Source organism: Cantharellus anzutake, assembly GCF_015039405.1.
Source record: "Cantharellus anzutake strain C23 chromosome Unknown EI90scaffold_41, whole genome shotgun sequence".
NCBI classification, from domain to species: Eukaryota; Fungi; Basidiomycota; class Agaricomycetes; order Cantharellales; family Hydnaceae; genus Cantharellus; species Cantharellus anzutake.
The window spans coordinates 338,401-352,621 of record NW_024066991.1 but is presented as its reverse complement, the minus strand read 5'-3'; the positions used below and the strand labels follow the sequence as shown (position 1 = coordinate 352,621).

Here is a 14,221-nt window from a genome sequence, read left to right as displayed (position 1 = left end):
GGGAAAATGCGAACCGGTTCCGAACCAAACCATAGAACCGTAGAAATATTATCAACATATCATTCATCGCCCGGGATCTGCTCTTGGTCCCAGCATCCTCTATCCCATGTGAAAGGGCATTTTCCGCTGCTATGTGAGAACCGTCTCACTCCCGAGATCTCGGGGCTATTCAAATCGTGAAGGCTGATATTCAGCATAACTATTTCGAGGAGAGGGAGGCATTAGATATAGCAAAGTGGCAAGAAAAATCTCATGATAGAACGCGCAGAGCGGGTGGGCTTCATTATGGACTCTTAATGCTTAGAATGTTTCGTCGAAAATAGAATATTTCATTGAACTCATCACATTTCAACAAAGTTGGTACCATCCTTTGAAACGGTCCAGAACCGAACCGAGTCACCCCCAGAGAGGGTGCGCCAATCAGTGCCCGCGCTCTTGATGTACACCCACAAGCCATCAATTTGAGAACACTATTTTATCACCGTTGACGAAATTTGCGCTCATAGCTTGGAAAGAAAAGAGGCGAGGGAGAGACCAAAAAGTACAAACTGTAGCACTCAGGATTCCCATGTAGTCCCCTACCACGGTACTAACTAAGCGGCACTCGACTTAACTTCGTAGATCAAACGGGATGCGGTGCTTTCCGAGTCCTATGGCCACAGATAGTCCCGTCTGCATTCCCACCTCTGATGAATATCAATGCACGTGGGGGATGATGGACAAGTCACTTGCACAAGTGGTCGCTCATAGCTAAGGTCGTGACTGGAAACAGCTAGATCTCGTTGATCGATAAGACCAAACCCCAAATATCAAATAAATAGGCGGTTGCGTCGTCAGGCGACCGCGGGGTGACAAGATAGACCAACCATCTCAGTCAATCTTATTCGGGTGTAGAACGATCCCTCTGTTGGCACACTTCTCATCACCTGTTCACTCCGCCTCGATATCTCCACATATCTGAATGAGGAGCCCGTTTCCCATTCTCCTACTCTCCAGCCTGAAACATATTCCAAAGTGCAGCATGATAACGCGCGGCCCCCTTAGAGTCCCTCTTGTCTAGTTTGTCCTCGTCAATCAACTCCTCCAGGAATTCGTCGTACTCCACTGGCCACGACACCTCCGGAAGCAGTTCGCATCCAGGTATACCCTCATCCTGTCCCACCCCCCACATAGTCAAGAAGTTTTCGTCATCCTGGTCTTCATAGTTGCGTTTCTTGGACATGGCCATCCGATTTGGACGCCTATATTCAACCGGAACCGAGAGAGACGGACCATTGATGTCCGCACAAGAAATGAAGATATCTTTGGGGCCCTCGATACTCATTCGCGGTTGAAATTCCACTAGTCCTTCGAGATCTGAAACGTCGGCGGGCACACTCCCATCAAGAACGGTAAGGGAAAGGCGCGAAGGTAAAGTTTGAATGAAAGATTTTCTCGACAAGAAAGCTCCTGGTCGGCTAAAAATAGAGGCAGACTTCAGGACATCATATTTAGTAATCTAGTACCAAAATTATCCAAATCAGTCTCTATACCCTTGGCAGAGCGGAAGGCGCGCGCACTTGAGGTTGAGTTCTAGTATCCCGGCTATTCTCTGCAATCAGTATCGTTCGTTGGATCACGATTTCCAGGTACTGTCGAAGATCTCTCGCGATCTGTTTGATTGTAGAATAGGAAACGGCAGGATTAGCTATCCCGTTAGGAGAGGACACGATTGAGCCACCATGCGAAGGATTGCGAGACTCTGGCAAGGGAAGAAGTGATGACATATACATACTTCGAACATTAATATGATGGTGGCATAAGCAAAAAAAATCAACGACATATAAATCAAGATACACACCGAAGAAGGTTTCCGAGTCTGGAGAAATAAAAAATGTCGACATCATCCTGGATCAAATTCCCCGCCGTGAAGTTGACATACTGAGCTACCTTCTTCACCAAATCAAACTTCTCCGTGCGCTTGCGTTGATAATTCATCAGGTCACCCAGTGCAGCGTCTTCAGGGAAGGCACGAACGGTGCTGGGAGTAGAGAAAGGGTCCATCGCCGATGTCCTTCTACGCTTGCTGAGCCTCCCAGTAGACTTGTTGAAGACTACAAAGCTAGGATCAATTGCATTCATGACGAGTTTCTCCTGAGCCCTCTTCTTGCGCATCCATAGTCGCTTACGGTAGCGCTGGCGTTCGAGGGGTGACATCATTGCAAGCTTAGTGCGGCTGGTTTCAAGCGAGCCCTTTTTGTCAGTCAGCGAGTCACGGGCAGGAGACACAGACGGATTATCGTCATCTGAATGGCTATCATGTGCAGCGTCCGAGTTAGTAGCGAGAGGTGCGTGGTGGGACGAAGAGTCTAATCCATAATGAGAGTCTAGCATGTCATCCATCACCGAAAGATTATCTTTGTCGAGCTCCCTGAACAGGTCTTCTTCGATCCAGGAAAATTTCAAAGATCCCGTTGGTATGGACGATAATTTCGAAGCAGGAATGTCATGACCATTTTGAAGTTTCGTTGACCTCAACATCCTAAAAGATTCCTTAACGAATGCACCGACGCCTACATGATGCGGTACGACACCAGCATTCTTGCATGACAGACGACGGCTCGCGGCGAGTTCTGACCGGATGGTCTCATCCTCAGCTTCCAGGACATATTGAGACATCCCCTCCTCGAACTCTACCCAGGCATTTTTCATCTCTATTGCAGCTGGGAATCTGTCGCGTCTGGGTGCGGCGTGGCGGGAATAACGTTCGTGCACGACACGAGCCACGAGTCCAAGGTAAGTGCTAACTTCAACAACAGTCTTAGTTCCCATAGCCTCCGCAACCAGATCGAGACGAAAGCGCGAGAACCTCTGCAGGTGGTGATAAAGTTTATACTTCTCGTCAGAAGTCCAGTATGTGTTAGGAGGAACAAAAGTCTCTTCGAAAGGGAGTGAATCTTCTGAAGGAGAGCCGTTATAATGTCGGAGGATGTGGTCCGAATGGGACTTGAGCATTTCGAGGTACAGCCCTGCGTTTTCGGCAGCCATAGTGTGTTTGTCTTCAAAACAAGTCAGAGCGAGTTCGTTGGGCTCAATGTCTACGTCATTGACACCTTGATCGACCACACGGCTACCGGTGATCGCCGTTGAATGCTGGCCGAATGCAACCTTTCAACCTTAACGATGGCATCGGGAATAACACGTTGGATCACTTCGAATGTACGCATATTCCTTGCATTTCCTTGGCAAACTTACTCACTTGCACTTTGTCCGCCGACCAGGAACTTCGAGATATCATCAAAGGCTCAGGGAAACCCCTTATCGATTATGCCGTTGTGGATGTAAGAGATGCGGACTTTGATGTAATGCACTTTCCATCGTCATCATGGGGGTACATCAGGGCCATTCCCCGATGCACACCTTTCGACTTGATGTTTTTGTGATTTATTTTCCATTTGCTTACTATACAAGGGCGGCAATATTCCAAACTGCATCCATATCCCATCCCATCTCTTCGATGAGAGAGTTAACGGGCTTGTCGAGCGGCTAAAGTCTACACCACTTGTCGTGTTTCATTGCTATTGGTCGCAGCAAAGGTATTGAGATCCTGCGATCTTTCCGAATTTCTGAGCTAATGAATACGTTACATCTGCCCGAAGAGGACCTCAAGCAGCCCGGGTACGTTTGAGGAAGCGGCACGCGCTTGTTCAATTGTTGTGCTATATCTGATGTACTGGCTGCTAGATATTCCGCGAAGCGCGAGACGGCTTGCTGACGCCGGAGCAAATCAGTCCCCAAGAGATATGCATATTGCGTGGAGGTTTCGCTGAGTTCCAAGGATACTTTAAGGCAGGCACATTAAAAAAATTACGTTCACTGTTTGATAGCTGGTTTCCCTCCCACAACAGAAGGACCCCGAATTGGTTGAAAATTATCGAGCCAGCGTTTGGGACCCATCTGCAGTGGAATCCGGTGACGAATAAATCCAAGGTGGCACCTGTATGTTTCGTCTGCGAATAAGACACAACGATCCCATCTGGATGAAATAGAAGCCTCGGGGTCATTTCCAGGATGTTATGATGCTCCTGATTGGTCTCCATTACGCCCGCTAGATCTGCGGAACCACGAGAACCATGATGACCGTTTTGCTTCGGTAGAGCCGGGCGGATCGTTCGAGGGTATTGCTGAGTGGGACGCTGTTGAAAGAGCCACCTCTTGCCGTCTCTGCTCCGCACGTTTCTGGGCAATCTTGATGTTCCGCTCAGGAAACTTCTCGACAATCGTTTTCATTGTGTGAAGCTCCTTCTCGCGCGCAGCCCGACAAATAGCCCTGGATAAAATAGGCCACGTTAAATAACACACATAAAAAATAACAGTCACCCCTATCACATACCAGGAGGCTCCAGAGATGAATATAAATGCTCCCATGCCCCAATTGCATGAAGAGCGAATGCCTGCAAAAGTGCAGATCAGCCCCAGTGAAGTAGAGAGTAACTCAAATGCCCTCACTAGCGTTCATTGTCCGTACGGCTCCTATAGCAGCACCACTTGCTATACCATACATGAGGCTCTCTCGTGCGCATGGGTATGTCGGCAACTTTTTCAAATCATCAACGGGTTGGATGGTCTGTAGGGGTGGTCATGAATTGTATATATCCAATTAAGAAATTTGGTAGATAGATACTCTGATCGCATCTATGAGGGATGGTTTGGCTTCCGATTCCGGAGTAGAGTTGGAACTGTCGTTCGTTGACATCGGATTCCGAAGCGGCACTTACTTGCCAAGTTTGCTTCCGCTGGCTTTCCCACGGAGGGGCCACTGATAGTGCTGTCTTCATAACCACTGCTCAAGGATAAATCCTTAGCTTACCAGGCTTAATTCTAGCGGTGCCACAAAGGCCAAAAACGTCCACGGAAATCAAGAACAAATTATCTTAGGGACGTACATCTGTTTGCGGGGTTTAATAAAGGAAGGATGGCCTGACGAGGATGCCCAGACATCGACGGCTTCATAAGCTTTCTAGGGGAACTGGTGGCGAGAACTATCCTCGGTTCCATAAAATCGATCGAGCACTCTACCTACTGTATTTACTGACAAGTGCCATTACATGGAAGGGAGAGGAGCATGTGTGTCCATGCACATTCATGAAATGTCCATTACGTCATCCACCTTGACTAGCTCTTCGCTAGGAATGTCCAAGGCTGATTTAGAAGCTTTCCGTTCCTTCATGAACGCAATTATCTTCGCTTTCAATTCCGCATCTAGAAAGTCGGTGAGAAAGAGTTCCGTGTCATATCATCCCATTGACATACTCGGAATAACATCCTCAAGTTTGAGGGGCGAGCGGTTGAAAGGATCGGTGGGATCGGAGAGCAAATGCACTTTGATCGACGACCGATCGATAATCACTCTAGATTTCGGCAATATGACAGGGTCTCGCATGACAGTGAAGAGAAGTGGATCTGGAAAAGATAGCCATTGAATCCCAGAGTTTTGGAACCGATTGGGCAATTCTCACCAAGGAACTCTTCTGGTATCTCCCCTAAATCCTCCTCAATGTCAATCATGGCCTTCGCCTCTTCGACTTTGACGACGAATAGTCGCAGTTTTTCAATTTCGTCCTCTGTCTTGATCATCCGTTTTCTAGCAATCCCTGCTGCACGTTCAAAAACCTCTTTCTTATAACTCCGACCCTCAGCAGCAACCGCTTGGATGAAATCTGGCTCATCGCTGAGGTTGAGATAAATAGAGAGAATATCGCTCAGTAGCTGTTTGGGGTTAAAGCGATACTTTTCAACATTCTCGACTTTGAGGTTTTGACATTCAGGTCCAGCTAGCTTGGCTAGATTATAATCAAGCATAGCGGCTAGACGGTCAACAATTTCAGGGGACATCCAGGGTGTCTTGGCTTCCGCAGTAAACTCCTTGAGGAGGCCGATAGTCGATTTGCCTAAGGTGGTGTAACTGGTGGCCTGTCCCTCGATGGAATGAAGATGTTCCTCTCGCTCCCTTCGCTCGTTCGGATCCTTTGCTCCCCATGATTCCTGGTCACGCATCTCGAGCTGGATGGTGTGTATTTGGGCAAGTTTTGATAATGACTCATCCAGAAGGTATGTGACGTCGTTCATGAGTAAGTTCGCAAACCTCACGAAGCTGTCAATATTGCTGGAAGGAGGCAATCAGGTAGGTGAAGATGGATTTAATGGAACGCTCACGTTGCCTCCCTACTGAGAGCCTCGCGGTGGTTGGGATTGTCCCACACTGTTTTGAAAATGTAGGCAATGTTGCGGCTGGAACCATTTTCAACGCGAGACCAACAGTAGGGCGAAAAAACTCACCGCGCCTCTGAAAAGCCACTCGTCAGTTAATCGACAAACGGGACGAGCAAGGGATTCTTACCAAATTTGTCATAGAACTGGCTCGAAGCACCAGTGTTCTCGACATCTATAACGAATGAGGAATCAAAACGCAACAAACGCCCTCACTGTACTTGCCTACATAGAAGTTCATTAACGTTGGCATCAGGTGTTTCAAAGCAAGAGGGTAGGTGTTCAGCAAGGGCCCTAAAACACCTGACGTCTCCTGCGCATACGACAGAGTCCCGAAGAATAGTATCTGGAAAATGCTCAAAAAAGCGATAATTCAATATCTCATCTAACTCACTTGAATTACTTTGGCTTTCAAGAATGGATTCTTGATATACCATGGAGAAGACAGAAAGGCAAGGATGAAGTCTATCAATTCCTTGCCCACCACTCGTATGCTATCTGGTGTGTGCCTGTAAGGCCCATTGAGCCGACACAGCCGGTATTTTGATAAGACAAAGGGAACCTACTTGACCACGTAAAGATAGAACTCGATCACATCTTCGACAAAGTACTCTGGAAGATGCCTAAAAATCTCTGGAACTTCTTGTGGTAAAGGAAGTCTACAAATTGTTAATAAGCAACGGGCGCCTAGCAAAACGGACTTCGACGTAACTCGAGAGATGAATTCGGATACTTTTTCAACGGATCAACTAGACGGATGATCCAAGCCATGGAAAATGTTGTGAACGAAATCATCCTATCAATCAACTCCGGATCGAGAAGCTGGAGTTGATACGTAAAAATGTACGACGACATTTTTGCTTTTTGTTCCTAAACAATGCCAAGTGAGTCTTGGAACCCTTGAACCCTCCGCACGAATCTGTTGCTGCACCTTCATGCGCTCGATCAATTGCTCCACTTGGCGTTGCAACGGCGTCTTCATTTCAAGGTAAGCTCCGAGATCTGCGGTCCAATTCATAAACGCTCACGCCTAGATACGAAGTGTCATTCTGATATTGTTCCAACCTTCGTTGAAGGTCATCCGCATTCCGATATATTGCGTCATTCGAAGTCATCGTTCGCACAAGTCCATAATGATTGTATGCCGAGAGCAAGAAGAATACGTCCGAGATAAAATTGGGGGCGGGAGCGCCTAAAAAGCAACCATGAGATTGATAGATAAATTCGAAAGAGCGGCAAAATATACTCCGCACCGTCTGACTGATGCGCCTCACGAAACGCTTTAGCCTGGCTTGCGTCCATGAGTAGCCGAGTCTCCTCGCTTATATCAAGTCGTGAGGAATGGGCGTAATACAGCGGGTCAACGCGATCTAGCTGAGAATCGGCAACAAATATGAGAAAATGCTCAGGTCGGGTGACGATAATCTAACAAATGTACTTTTGTGAATTTCGCATCGAGGAAGGGCTCCGCAAATCTCAGCAGAGAGACTTGGAGGTTGATCATGAAGCCATCAGAAGCAACAGTATTCATATCAGTATGGGTGCCGCCTCGCTTGAGGTTTATATGTAGGACATGTGCCAAGTAATCAAGGAGATTTTCACGGGACGCCGTTCCTGCTCGCACTATGGAGTTCTCAATGTTGAAGAGAGAGGTCTAAAGGGTTGCTATTGAGGCAACTTCCTCTTATACTCACAACTAAAGAACCTACTTGGAGATGTCGTAGAGTTTGGCGAAAGTTTGTTTTGGATGCCTCGGCCTCCTCCCTGGGACGGCTCTCAAGTTTCGAGAAAGAAGTTTCTGTAAGCGCAGGCTGATGGTGCATTAAACATCAGACTGATTAGGAGAACACCTTCGACAACTGCTTACCCATTCCCTAGAAAACACGCCAAGCCGGGCAATAGGCCCCAGTAACGACATTCTCTCTATCATATGGGCGCTCGCCGAAGGTGGGCACCAACTTGGTAGCCTCGTCATCTTGTAGGGTAGTGAGACGGCACCCACACACACCTACTCATTTCACATACCATGGCTGCAATGCTCTTTACTGAGACAAGAGTTTCCATCGCGGTCACAGCGGCTCGCCAGCTGGTCGGTCCAGTCACGGTACTGCCCAACCCATTTTCATCTTTAAAGATGATAGGGATGATGCCACTCTGCACAACGCCACAGAATGTACTCTCCAGATCACTTGGATCTTCCTCAAATCTCCGGGCCAGGTCTTGGATAAAGGGCTCAACTTCATAGGACTCGAGAGTGGTGACAGATGCGTTAGAACTCAATAGAGGCCCAGACCCCCCAATAGATAGTAGTGATGCGAGGAGTTCATGATAACCTAGTGGCTTCGACGTCAATGGTTGTGGGAACATAGTCGGATCTTGGATAGTAAGGCCGGCATACGAAATCACACGATCCCTGAGCTGATCCAAAATGGTGTTGGCCCGTAAAAGTGACTGTCGGGATTCGGGAGCGAACACATTTTTGTTCAAAGCACTTCGGGATGCATTGATACGCTTCCAGCAGCCAACGAGGTACTCGAATATAGTTTGTTCCGAAGGCAGGCTTGAGATGACGGTAATGATTTCAGGGTCATCTGAAATATAACTTGGGTCTATCTCCAAGCGTGCAATCATGACCTGGTCAAGGATATCAACCGACAATGGCGACGGAAGCGTAGACCCATCGGATGTCAATTCGATACTAAGTTCTTTCAACCACACCACTTCCCAGTTTCGGGATTCGGCATATCCCCTATCGAGCGTAACGTTAAGCACGCTCGAAATAGTTTCAGGTTCCCATTTGGACATGTTGAATGCGACAGGAGTGGCGACCTTCTTTGGAGGGGGCCGTACCTTGGGATCGGGGGCTGTGTCTTGGAGAACACGCTTTGGTGTAGGTCTAGGGAGTGGTTTCTGCTTCTCTGGAGTATGCCTTGGCAGCTCGGCTGTCTTCTTGGGCTTTGGTGCGGAGGATTCAGGAAGTGGCGTCAAGGAAGGTGATGGACTGGCAGAGGGAGATGCTGAGGTTTGGAGCTTCGCTAGTCGTTTAAGCCGTATCTGAGGCAAGGGAGCAAGAAAAGCCAGTGGAGAGACAAATCGCCCAAAAGATTCATAACCGCCAGATCAGAGAACCAAGCCGAACTCCAGAGTTAGGTTGTGCTTACACGATCGGCGTCATCTTGTGGATTAGACAGTGCATTGACCGACGGTGGATTGCTTCCTGGAGCTTCCTCCATGTCAACTCTACGCTGAAACGCCTCGCTATTCAATCCTTAAGCTGTCAGATATTTGGCACGCAACCGAGGACGCGCAAGTGGACACGGGTTGGACCGGTGGCGATGCGCCGGGTTGCTATGCATAGCACTGCCATCCATCCAGACTCATTGCCTCCACTTTCATCTTCTGAATTGTCTGATCCCACCCATTGCAATCGTCACAACGCCGCAAGCATTAGATACCCTAAGTTCACTTCCTGGGCTTGCAGTAGGTGGACGTTTCCCAAACCTCAACACCCTTCGTCCTGTATCTCCGACATTGACTTTTCCTTTGCTGCCACTAACATTGTGTTGTGACGTCCTGGGACTGGATCCTCAAGGCGGTGTGATTGCCAGGCAAGGTACCATTTCAGCCACGTGGAATTCAGCACCCGGCTGATGGCAATATTGATTTTTGGGCTTGACACTGAATAATTTCACCTCTTGGCTAATTCAACCCTTTGATATCTCTTTAATCTCGATGCTCCTGGCTACTTGGCCATCTACTGCACGGCCTCCTAGCTCCCAGCATCCGAATCGACTGCCTCTCTACCTATTTGCCTGCTGTGTTTCTTCAAATGACTGTTAACCCAAAGCACTTTCATTGCATCTGAACACTACCCACATGCGTGAACAAATCCTATTCATTTCCATCTCCAGTGCCACGCGGGAACGGCTTTCAATGCTTGCACCTTTGCCAATCACATTAAGCGAATTCCGCCCTTAGCATTCACATCGTGAAATATTTTGCAAGACATCATCATTTTGGACGTGTTTATCTCACCAACCACGCCAAATCGTTGAGGGGCCAATACTTAGGCAGGGTACCGGCCTCTATTGGAATAGACAATACTGCGATTGTGGTGGTCGCTCCTGTATTCTTCCCAGCAGCTTGAATTGCACGAAATGCTGCACGTGTTTTAGAGTTGAGCGAAGATTCCGATGAGTCATTTTTGAAATCGAGAGGCGCTTTGAGGCCGAAATTTTGTCGGGATAGAACTTCATTCTCTGAGGTGTTCGGCGAGCGGTGCTCCGATACCGCTCTTGTTCTCAAATGATGCATGGTGTTGTAGTCGCGAGAAATCATCCGAGTTGTAAATAATCTTGAGGTCGGCGATTGAAATTGTCCATCTGGGATCGTCAGGGGAGCTTGGCCAAGCCATCAGCCGTCAGCCGTCACTCGATAGTCTTTAGCCATGGGCAGCACCGCTTCTTGTGAATCCAGTTGCCATCACGAAGATGGCGCTTCCGTTGCTGCGGCTGTTGTTGCATTGACTGAACTAATATCATGAATATGATATGGGGGATTTTGAATGGCTGGAGACTGCCGGCCTATCATTGCTTGCTGTTGCCCATCCCTCCGTAACCTGCTCACTCCCAAGCATTACAGGTGTACAACCCAAATTCTTGTTCTCCTTGTTGAGGGAAGATTCCCTTGTTGGATATAAAGAACCTCATTGGCCACTCCTGTGACAACTGGGTTATCGCGCTGACATATTTGTCTTGGATACAACTCGTATACTACAACCCTGAGGCGTCTGCCTCTGCTTTCAAGACTTGGCCTCTGCTCTCTTGATTTCTTCACAATGGCTATGTACCAGATACCGTCCCCGGCTCGCTCGATCAACTCCGGAAGGGATTTGGACCACGGCAATCCTCTGACAATGTTTCCTGACACTGCCCCCAAAACGGTGTCTACTTGTATGTATACTCTCAGCCCCCAAACTTCCACTTGAAAGCGGATTCATTCATTCGGTCTGCTCCCCCCCCCTTCCCCCACAGCGTTTAATTGTGTTCGCATGGAAGCCACAGCAGTTGCCCTTAAGCCTCGGAATGCCATGGCTCTCTCCCAGTATCCGTACCCTCCCAGGATGTCACACGGAAGCACTCTTGGTAAAGGGCAGGCTTGCAGGGAGTGCCGAAAACTCAAAACTGTGAGTGATATTCCAGCCTGTCCGGTCATACACCACGCCACTCAATGCTCTTGGCCCCTTCCCCCGTCTACTGCCTTACCAAATTACTGCTCCGCTTGCTGGTATCAGAAATGTACTGGCGGCCCCATATGTGCCCGTTGCGATCGCCTGCGCAGGGAGTGTGTTTTCGAGCAGATACCTGTCAGGAAGACCCGCATCCACCCCCTTGCGACTCGAATGGCCAAAGTCGAGAGTGATCTCGAGCGAACCATAACGCGGGAGATGGCCATAAACTTCCCTCGCTCCCATTCTGGAATGTCACACGCACTTGTCTGCCGTGCGAATGCGGGTGAGGTAGAGGTCGGTCTCACTCCACCGCCTGCTCCAATGTCGATGAGAACACGACTCCCTATCTATCCTTTCCTTGACCTCAATGTTCTGGATGAATACAATTTGGACCCAGATGCATTCAAGGGTGGGGTTGTGACCAAGGTGCTCAACGAGGGTTATGAATCCGTCGAGTCACGCACCTCTCTAGAAGAAAAACTGCTAAGGTGGAACCCAAAGATATGTGATGCACCTCTCGAACTCATTGATGAATTGTACGTCCCATATTCCTTTGCACCACCGTGGTGGTCCCTTGAATTTTTCATACAGGGTTCGAGTTTTCATGCCTCTGCGAGGACACTTCCATTTCAACGTCAATGTGATGGATTTCATGTCCCGCCTACATCTTCCACAAGATGATCCGCGAGCTATCCATCCTTGCCTTATCTCCGCCATTTGTCTCGCAGCATGTTCGTTCATACTGCCACTTGGGTCTGATTCCCCATCGTTCACCCTGCCTGTGCCATCTAGTTCAACAAAAGACTCTGGCCCACAGCCATATATGGCCGGTGCCTCTCCAGCAGACACCACCGGCACATCTTCCACATCCTCCTCTGCATACACTCCGTCTAGTTCGTCGACAAGCTGGACTTCTTCCCCTTCCTCCACGGCTACCACTTTTGACAGTCCTTCTCCCTGTCCCGAACCGCCCACACTTTCCGCGTATGAGCCTCACTTCCTCGACCTCACTCGCATTCACCTCACTTCATCCCTTTCACTGTGTGACCGGCTCTCGCATTTCATCTGGGCGAGCATCATCCTTGGGTGCTACTATGGTCAGGTTGGTCGTGTCGTGGAATCCTATAGCACCATGGGCGCCACCGTGCGTTTCGCTGTTGCATGTGGATTACACCGACGGCCGTACTTACCCTCTCGAACAACTATCGCGAAGACAAGGGATCCGAGTAAAATTGGCGAAGAGGAGGGCAGTGTCAATGCGATCGATTTACCGGATACGGACACGATTTTGACCGATGAGCCAAATGCTATGTGGTATGCCATTTACATGACAGATGCTGCTATCAGTGCGGGGACTGGTTTGCCATCAAGTTTGCCAGTTGACGTAAGTTTTGGTTCCTAAGCATTTTTCGTTACAGGCAGCTTATCAGATGGCTTTAGAGCCTTACGTCATTCGAAGCCCTTTACCCACCGCAGTCAATATCGGTATGGTCACACGTTCTCCCATCAGTGAGCTTGCACTCCTTTAACACTCCTGTGTAGATACGTGGCCCCTATGGCAGTGCATTGTGGTTCAACGTCAAGGTCATATGCCTGTACGCGAAGACACGCGAATTTCTATATGCATTGGGAGGTCTGTACTTTGGCCGAGTTCTGTCGATGGGTTTCTGAGCTGTGTTGATCACTCCAGACCGAAAGCCGACGGCCACCCCCGAGTTATGGAAAACATTTCAAACGCTATCAGCGGCGCTCTCTGAATGCCATCACATTCTCCCACCTCTTGACGACCCTCGAGGCATTCAGCCCTTTGAAACCGTGGGCCCCGTCAATCCCCACCTAGCCACAGCTCACTTTGGCCTCCATGTGTGCACCATGTTACTTTTTAACATCCTCATTCCAAAGTCTCGCCCAGACAGCATGGATATTGACGGTGGTGAGGCCGATGCCGAAGGGGAGTCCTATAAGACCGTGTTAGGGGCAGCATATAACCTCATCTCACTCACCCAACGGCTTCGCGGGAATGGGACACTGCCCCCTCTATACGGCTATGTGTTCTTGATTGTGAGTGAACTCTTTTCTGATTTTAGATAGGACAAGCTCACACGGCCACTTTGGACAGCCATATACTTATACTGGCGTGGAAGTCGTCTTGCGAGAGCTTTGGCGTACACGGGCGCAAGCTTCACCTTTTGAGGTGAAGCGCTTCAACGCAGCTGATCAAGGACTCAAAATCTTGCTCGATATTCTCTACGACCTCACCAATTTATACCCCGCTTGGCGTACGTTTTCCTTTAACACACTCTGACCTTTGAAAGAGATGTCTGACGTCTCCACCCCAAGTGCAATGCATGCATAAACTCAGGCCACTGCTGGAAGGTAGTCAAGCGTATGATACTATATGAGCCCGCTCGGACCCCCCTATATATTCTCCTGTGTTCATGTTCCTAATCCCTTTTTATTTGTTTGCGTTGTAGCATGTTGTGACATTCTCGCTTGATCTTGCTTAACGTAAGTTCTGCGTTTGGGACTTGCGTCATGAACGCTTCCTGTATCCTTTAATGCCGTAATTTTACTCGGACTCGATTGTATGCTACCTTTCCCCTAAGCCAACGAATATGAAGCTATAATGCTCAAGCCAGCCAAGTACATGCATCGAATCTCTTTAAAAGCATTCTGTTGGAATACTCCTGCGGATAAGGAAACACGTCTCACACACGCAGCACATGTCGCAGTAGTCCTGCT

The 14,221-nt window shown here is 48.7% G+C and overlaps 5 protein-coding genes across 5 annotated transcripts; 2 read left to right on the top strand and 3 right to left on the bottom strand.

Annotated features, from left to right (window-relative positions):
- Positions 1-598: 598 nt before the first annotated feature.
- On the bottom strand, positions 599-3,118 carry EI90DRAFT_3156183 (uncharacterized protein). The gene is made up of 3 exons (XM_039066040.1): positions 1,841-3,118; positions 1,560-1,773; positions 599-1,498 (listed from the first exon to the last, which is right to left on the bottom strand). The coding sequence occupies exons 1-3, from the start codon at positions 3,025-3,027 to the stop codon at positions 986-988; spliced, it is 1,914 nt and encodes a 637-aa protein (XP_038913522.1). The 5' UTR covers positions 3,028-3,118; the 3' UTR covers positions 599-985.
- On the top strand, positions 2,830-4,272 carry EI90DRAFT_2998562 (Rhodanese-like domain-containing protein). The gene is made up of 5 exons (XM_039056266.1): positions 2,830-3,198; positions 3,261-3,341; positions 3,451-3,575; positions 3,639-3,657; positions 3,724-4,272. Exons 1-5 carry the CDS (start codon positions 3,130-3,132, stop codon positions 3,997-3,999), a joined length of 570 nt encoding a protein of 189 aa, XP_038913521.1. The 5' UTR covers positions 2,830-3,129; the 3' UTR covers positions 4,000-4,272.
- EI90DRAFT_1790728 (uncharacterized protein) lies at positions 3,584-4,776 on the bottom strand. Its single transcript, XM_039052201.1, has 4 exons — positions 4,664-4,776; positions 4,489-4,606; positions 4,373-4,433; positions 3,584-4,309 (listed from the first exon to the last, which is right to left on the bottom strand). The coding sequence occupies exons 1-4, from the start codon at positions 4,733-4,735 to the stop codon at positions 4,054-4,056; spliced, it is 507 nt and encodes a 168-aa protein (XP_038913520.1). The 5' UTR covers positions 4,736-4,776; the 3' UTR covers positions 3,584-4,053.
- A 24-nt stretch (positions 4,777-4,800) lies between these two features.
- EI90DRAFT_2998559 (ubiquitin elongating factor core-domain-containing protein) lies at positions 4,801-9,458 on the bottom strand. Its single transcript, XM_039056265.1, has 18 exons — positions 9,411-9,458; positions 8,275-9,303; positions 8,117-8,224; positions 7,959-8,060; positions 7,688-7,903; positions 7,503-7,623; positions 7,278-7,441; positions 7,181-7,225; positions 6,962-7,119; positions 6,816-6,908; positions 6,644-6,758; positions 6,466-6,595; positions 6,380-6,424; positions 6,319-6,325; positions 6,196-6,270; positions 5,499-6,145; positions 5,293-5,442; positions 4,801-5,241 (listed from the first exon to the last, which is right to left on the bottom strand). The coding sequence occupies exons 2-18, from the start codon at positions 9,052-9,054 to the stop codon at positions 5,123-5,125; spliced, it is 3,075 nt and encodes a 1,024-aa protein (XP_038913519.1). The 5' UTR covers positions 9,055-9,303; positions 9,411-9,458; the 3' UTR covers positions 4,801-5,122.
- A 1,335-nt stretch (positions 9,459-10,793) lies between these two features.
- On the top strand, positions 10,794-13,166 carry EI90DRAFT_1791164 (uncharacterized protein). The gene is made up of 4 exons (XM_039052203.1): positions 10,794-11,201; positions 11,283-12,015; positions 12,071-12,863; positions 12,920-13,166. Exons 1-4 carry the CDS (start codon positions 11,087-11,089, stop codon positions 13,019-13,021), a joined length of 1,743 nt encoding a protein of 580 aa, XP_038913518.1. The 5' UTR covers positions 10,794-11,086; the 3' UTR covers positions 13,022-13,166.
- Positions 13,167-14,221: the final 1,055 nt, after the last annotated feature.

Coding starts and splice junctions, on each gene's coding strand:
- EI90DRAFT_3156183 (XM_039066040.1), bottom strand. CDS start 3,027: ATGGCTGCCGAAAACGCAGGGCTGTACCTCGAAATGCTCAAGTCCCAT. Junction 1,774..1,840: donor AGACTCGGAAACCTTCTTCG/GTGTGTATCTTG, acceptor TAATGTTCGAAG/TATGTATATGTCATCACTTC. Junction 1,499..1,559: donor ATACTAGAACTCAACCTCAA/GTGCGCGCGCCT, acceptor TTTTGGTACTAG/ATTACTAAATATGATGTCCT.
- EI90DRAFT_2998562 (XM_039056266.1), top strand. CDS start 3,130: ATGCTGGCCGAATGCAACCTTTCAACCTTAACGATGGCATCGGGAATA. Junction 3,199..3,260: donor CACGTTGGATCACTTCGAAT/GTACGCATATTC, acceptor TCCGCCGACCAG/GAACTTCGAGATATCATCAA. Junction 3,342..3,450: donor TAAGAGATGCGGACTTTGAT/GTAATGCACTTT, acceptor TTACTATACAAG/GGCGGCAATATTCCAAACTG.
- EI90DRAFT_1790728 (XM_039052201.1), bottom strand. CDS start 4,735: ATGTCAACGAACGACAGTTCCAACTCTACTCCGGAATCGGAAGCCAAA. Junction 4,607..4,663: donor CCCTCATAGATGCGATCAGA/GTATCTATCTAC, acceptor CCACCCCTACAG/ACCATCCAACCCGTTGATGA. Junction 4,310..4,372: donor TTCATCTCTGGAGCCTCCTG/GTATGTGATAGG, acceptor TATTTTATCCAG/GGCTATTTGTCGGGCTGCGC.
- EI90DRAFT_2998559 (XM_039056265.1), bottom strand. CDS start 9,054: ATGTCCAAATGGGAACCTGAAACTATTTCGAGCGTGCTTAACGTTACG. Junction 8,225..8,274: donor TAAAGAGCATTGCAGCCATG/GTATGTGAAATG, acceptor CTACCCTACAAG/ATGACGAGGCTACCAAGTTG. Junction 6,425..6,465: donor CTTCTATGTAGGCAAGTACA/GTGAGGGCGTTT, acceptor CATTCGTTATAG/ATGTCGAGAACACTGGTGCT.
- EI90DRAFT_1791164 (XM_039052203.1), top strand. CDS start 11,087: ATGGCTATGTACCAGATACCGTCCCCGGCTCGCTCGATCAACTCCGGA. Junction 12,016..12,070: donor CTCGAACTCATTGATGAATT/GTACGTCCCATA, acceptor TTTTTCATACAG/GGTTCGAGTTTTCATGCCTC. Junction 12,864..12,919: donor CATCAAGTTTGCCAGTTGAC/GTAAGTTTTGGT, acceptor AGATGGCTTTAG/AGCCTTACGTCATTCGAAGC.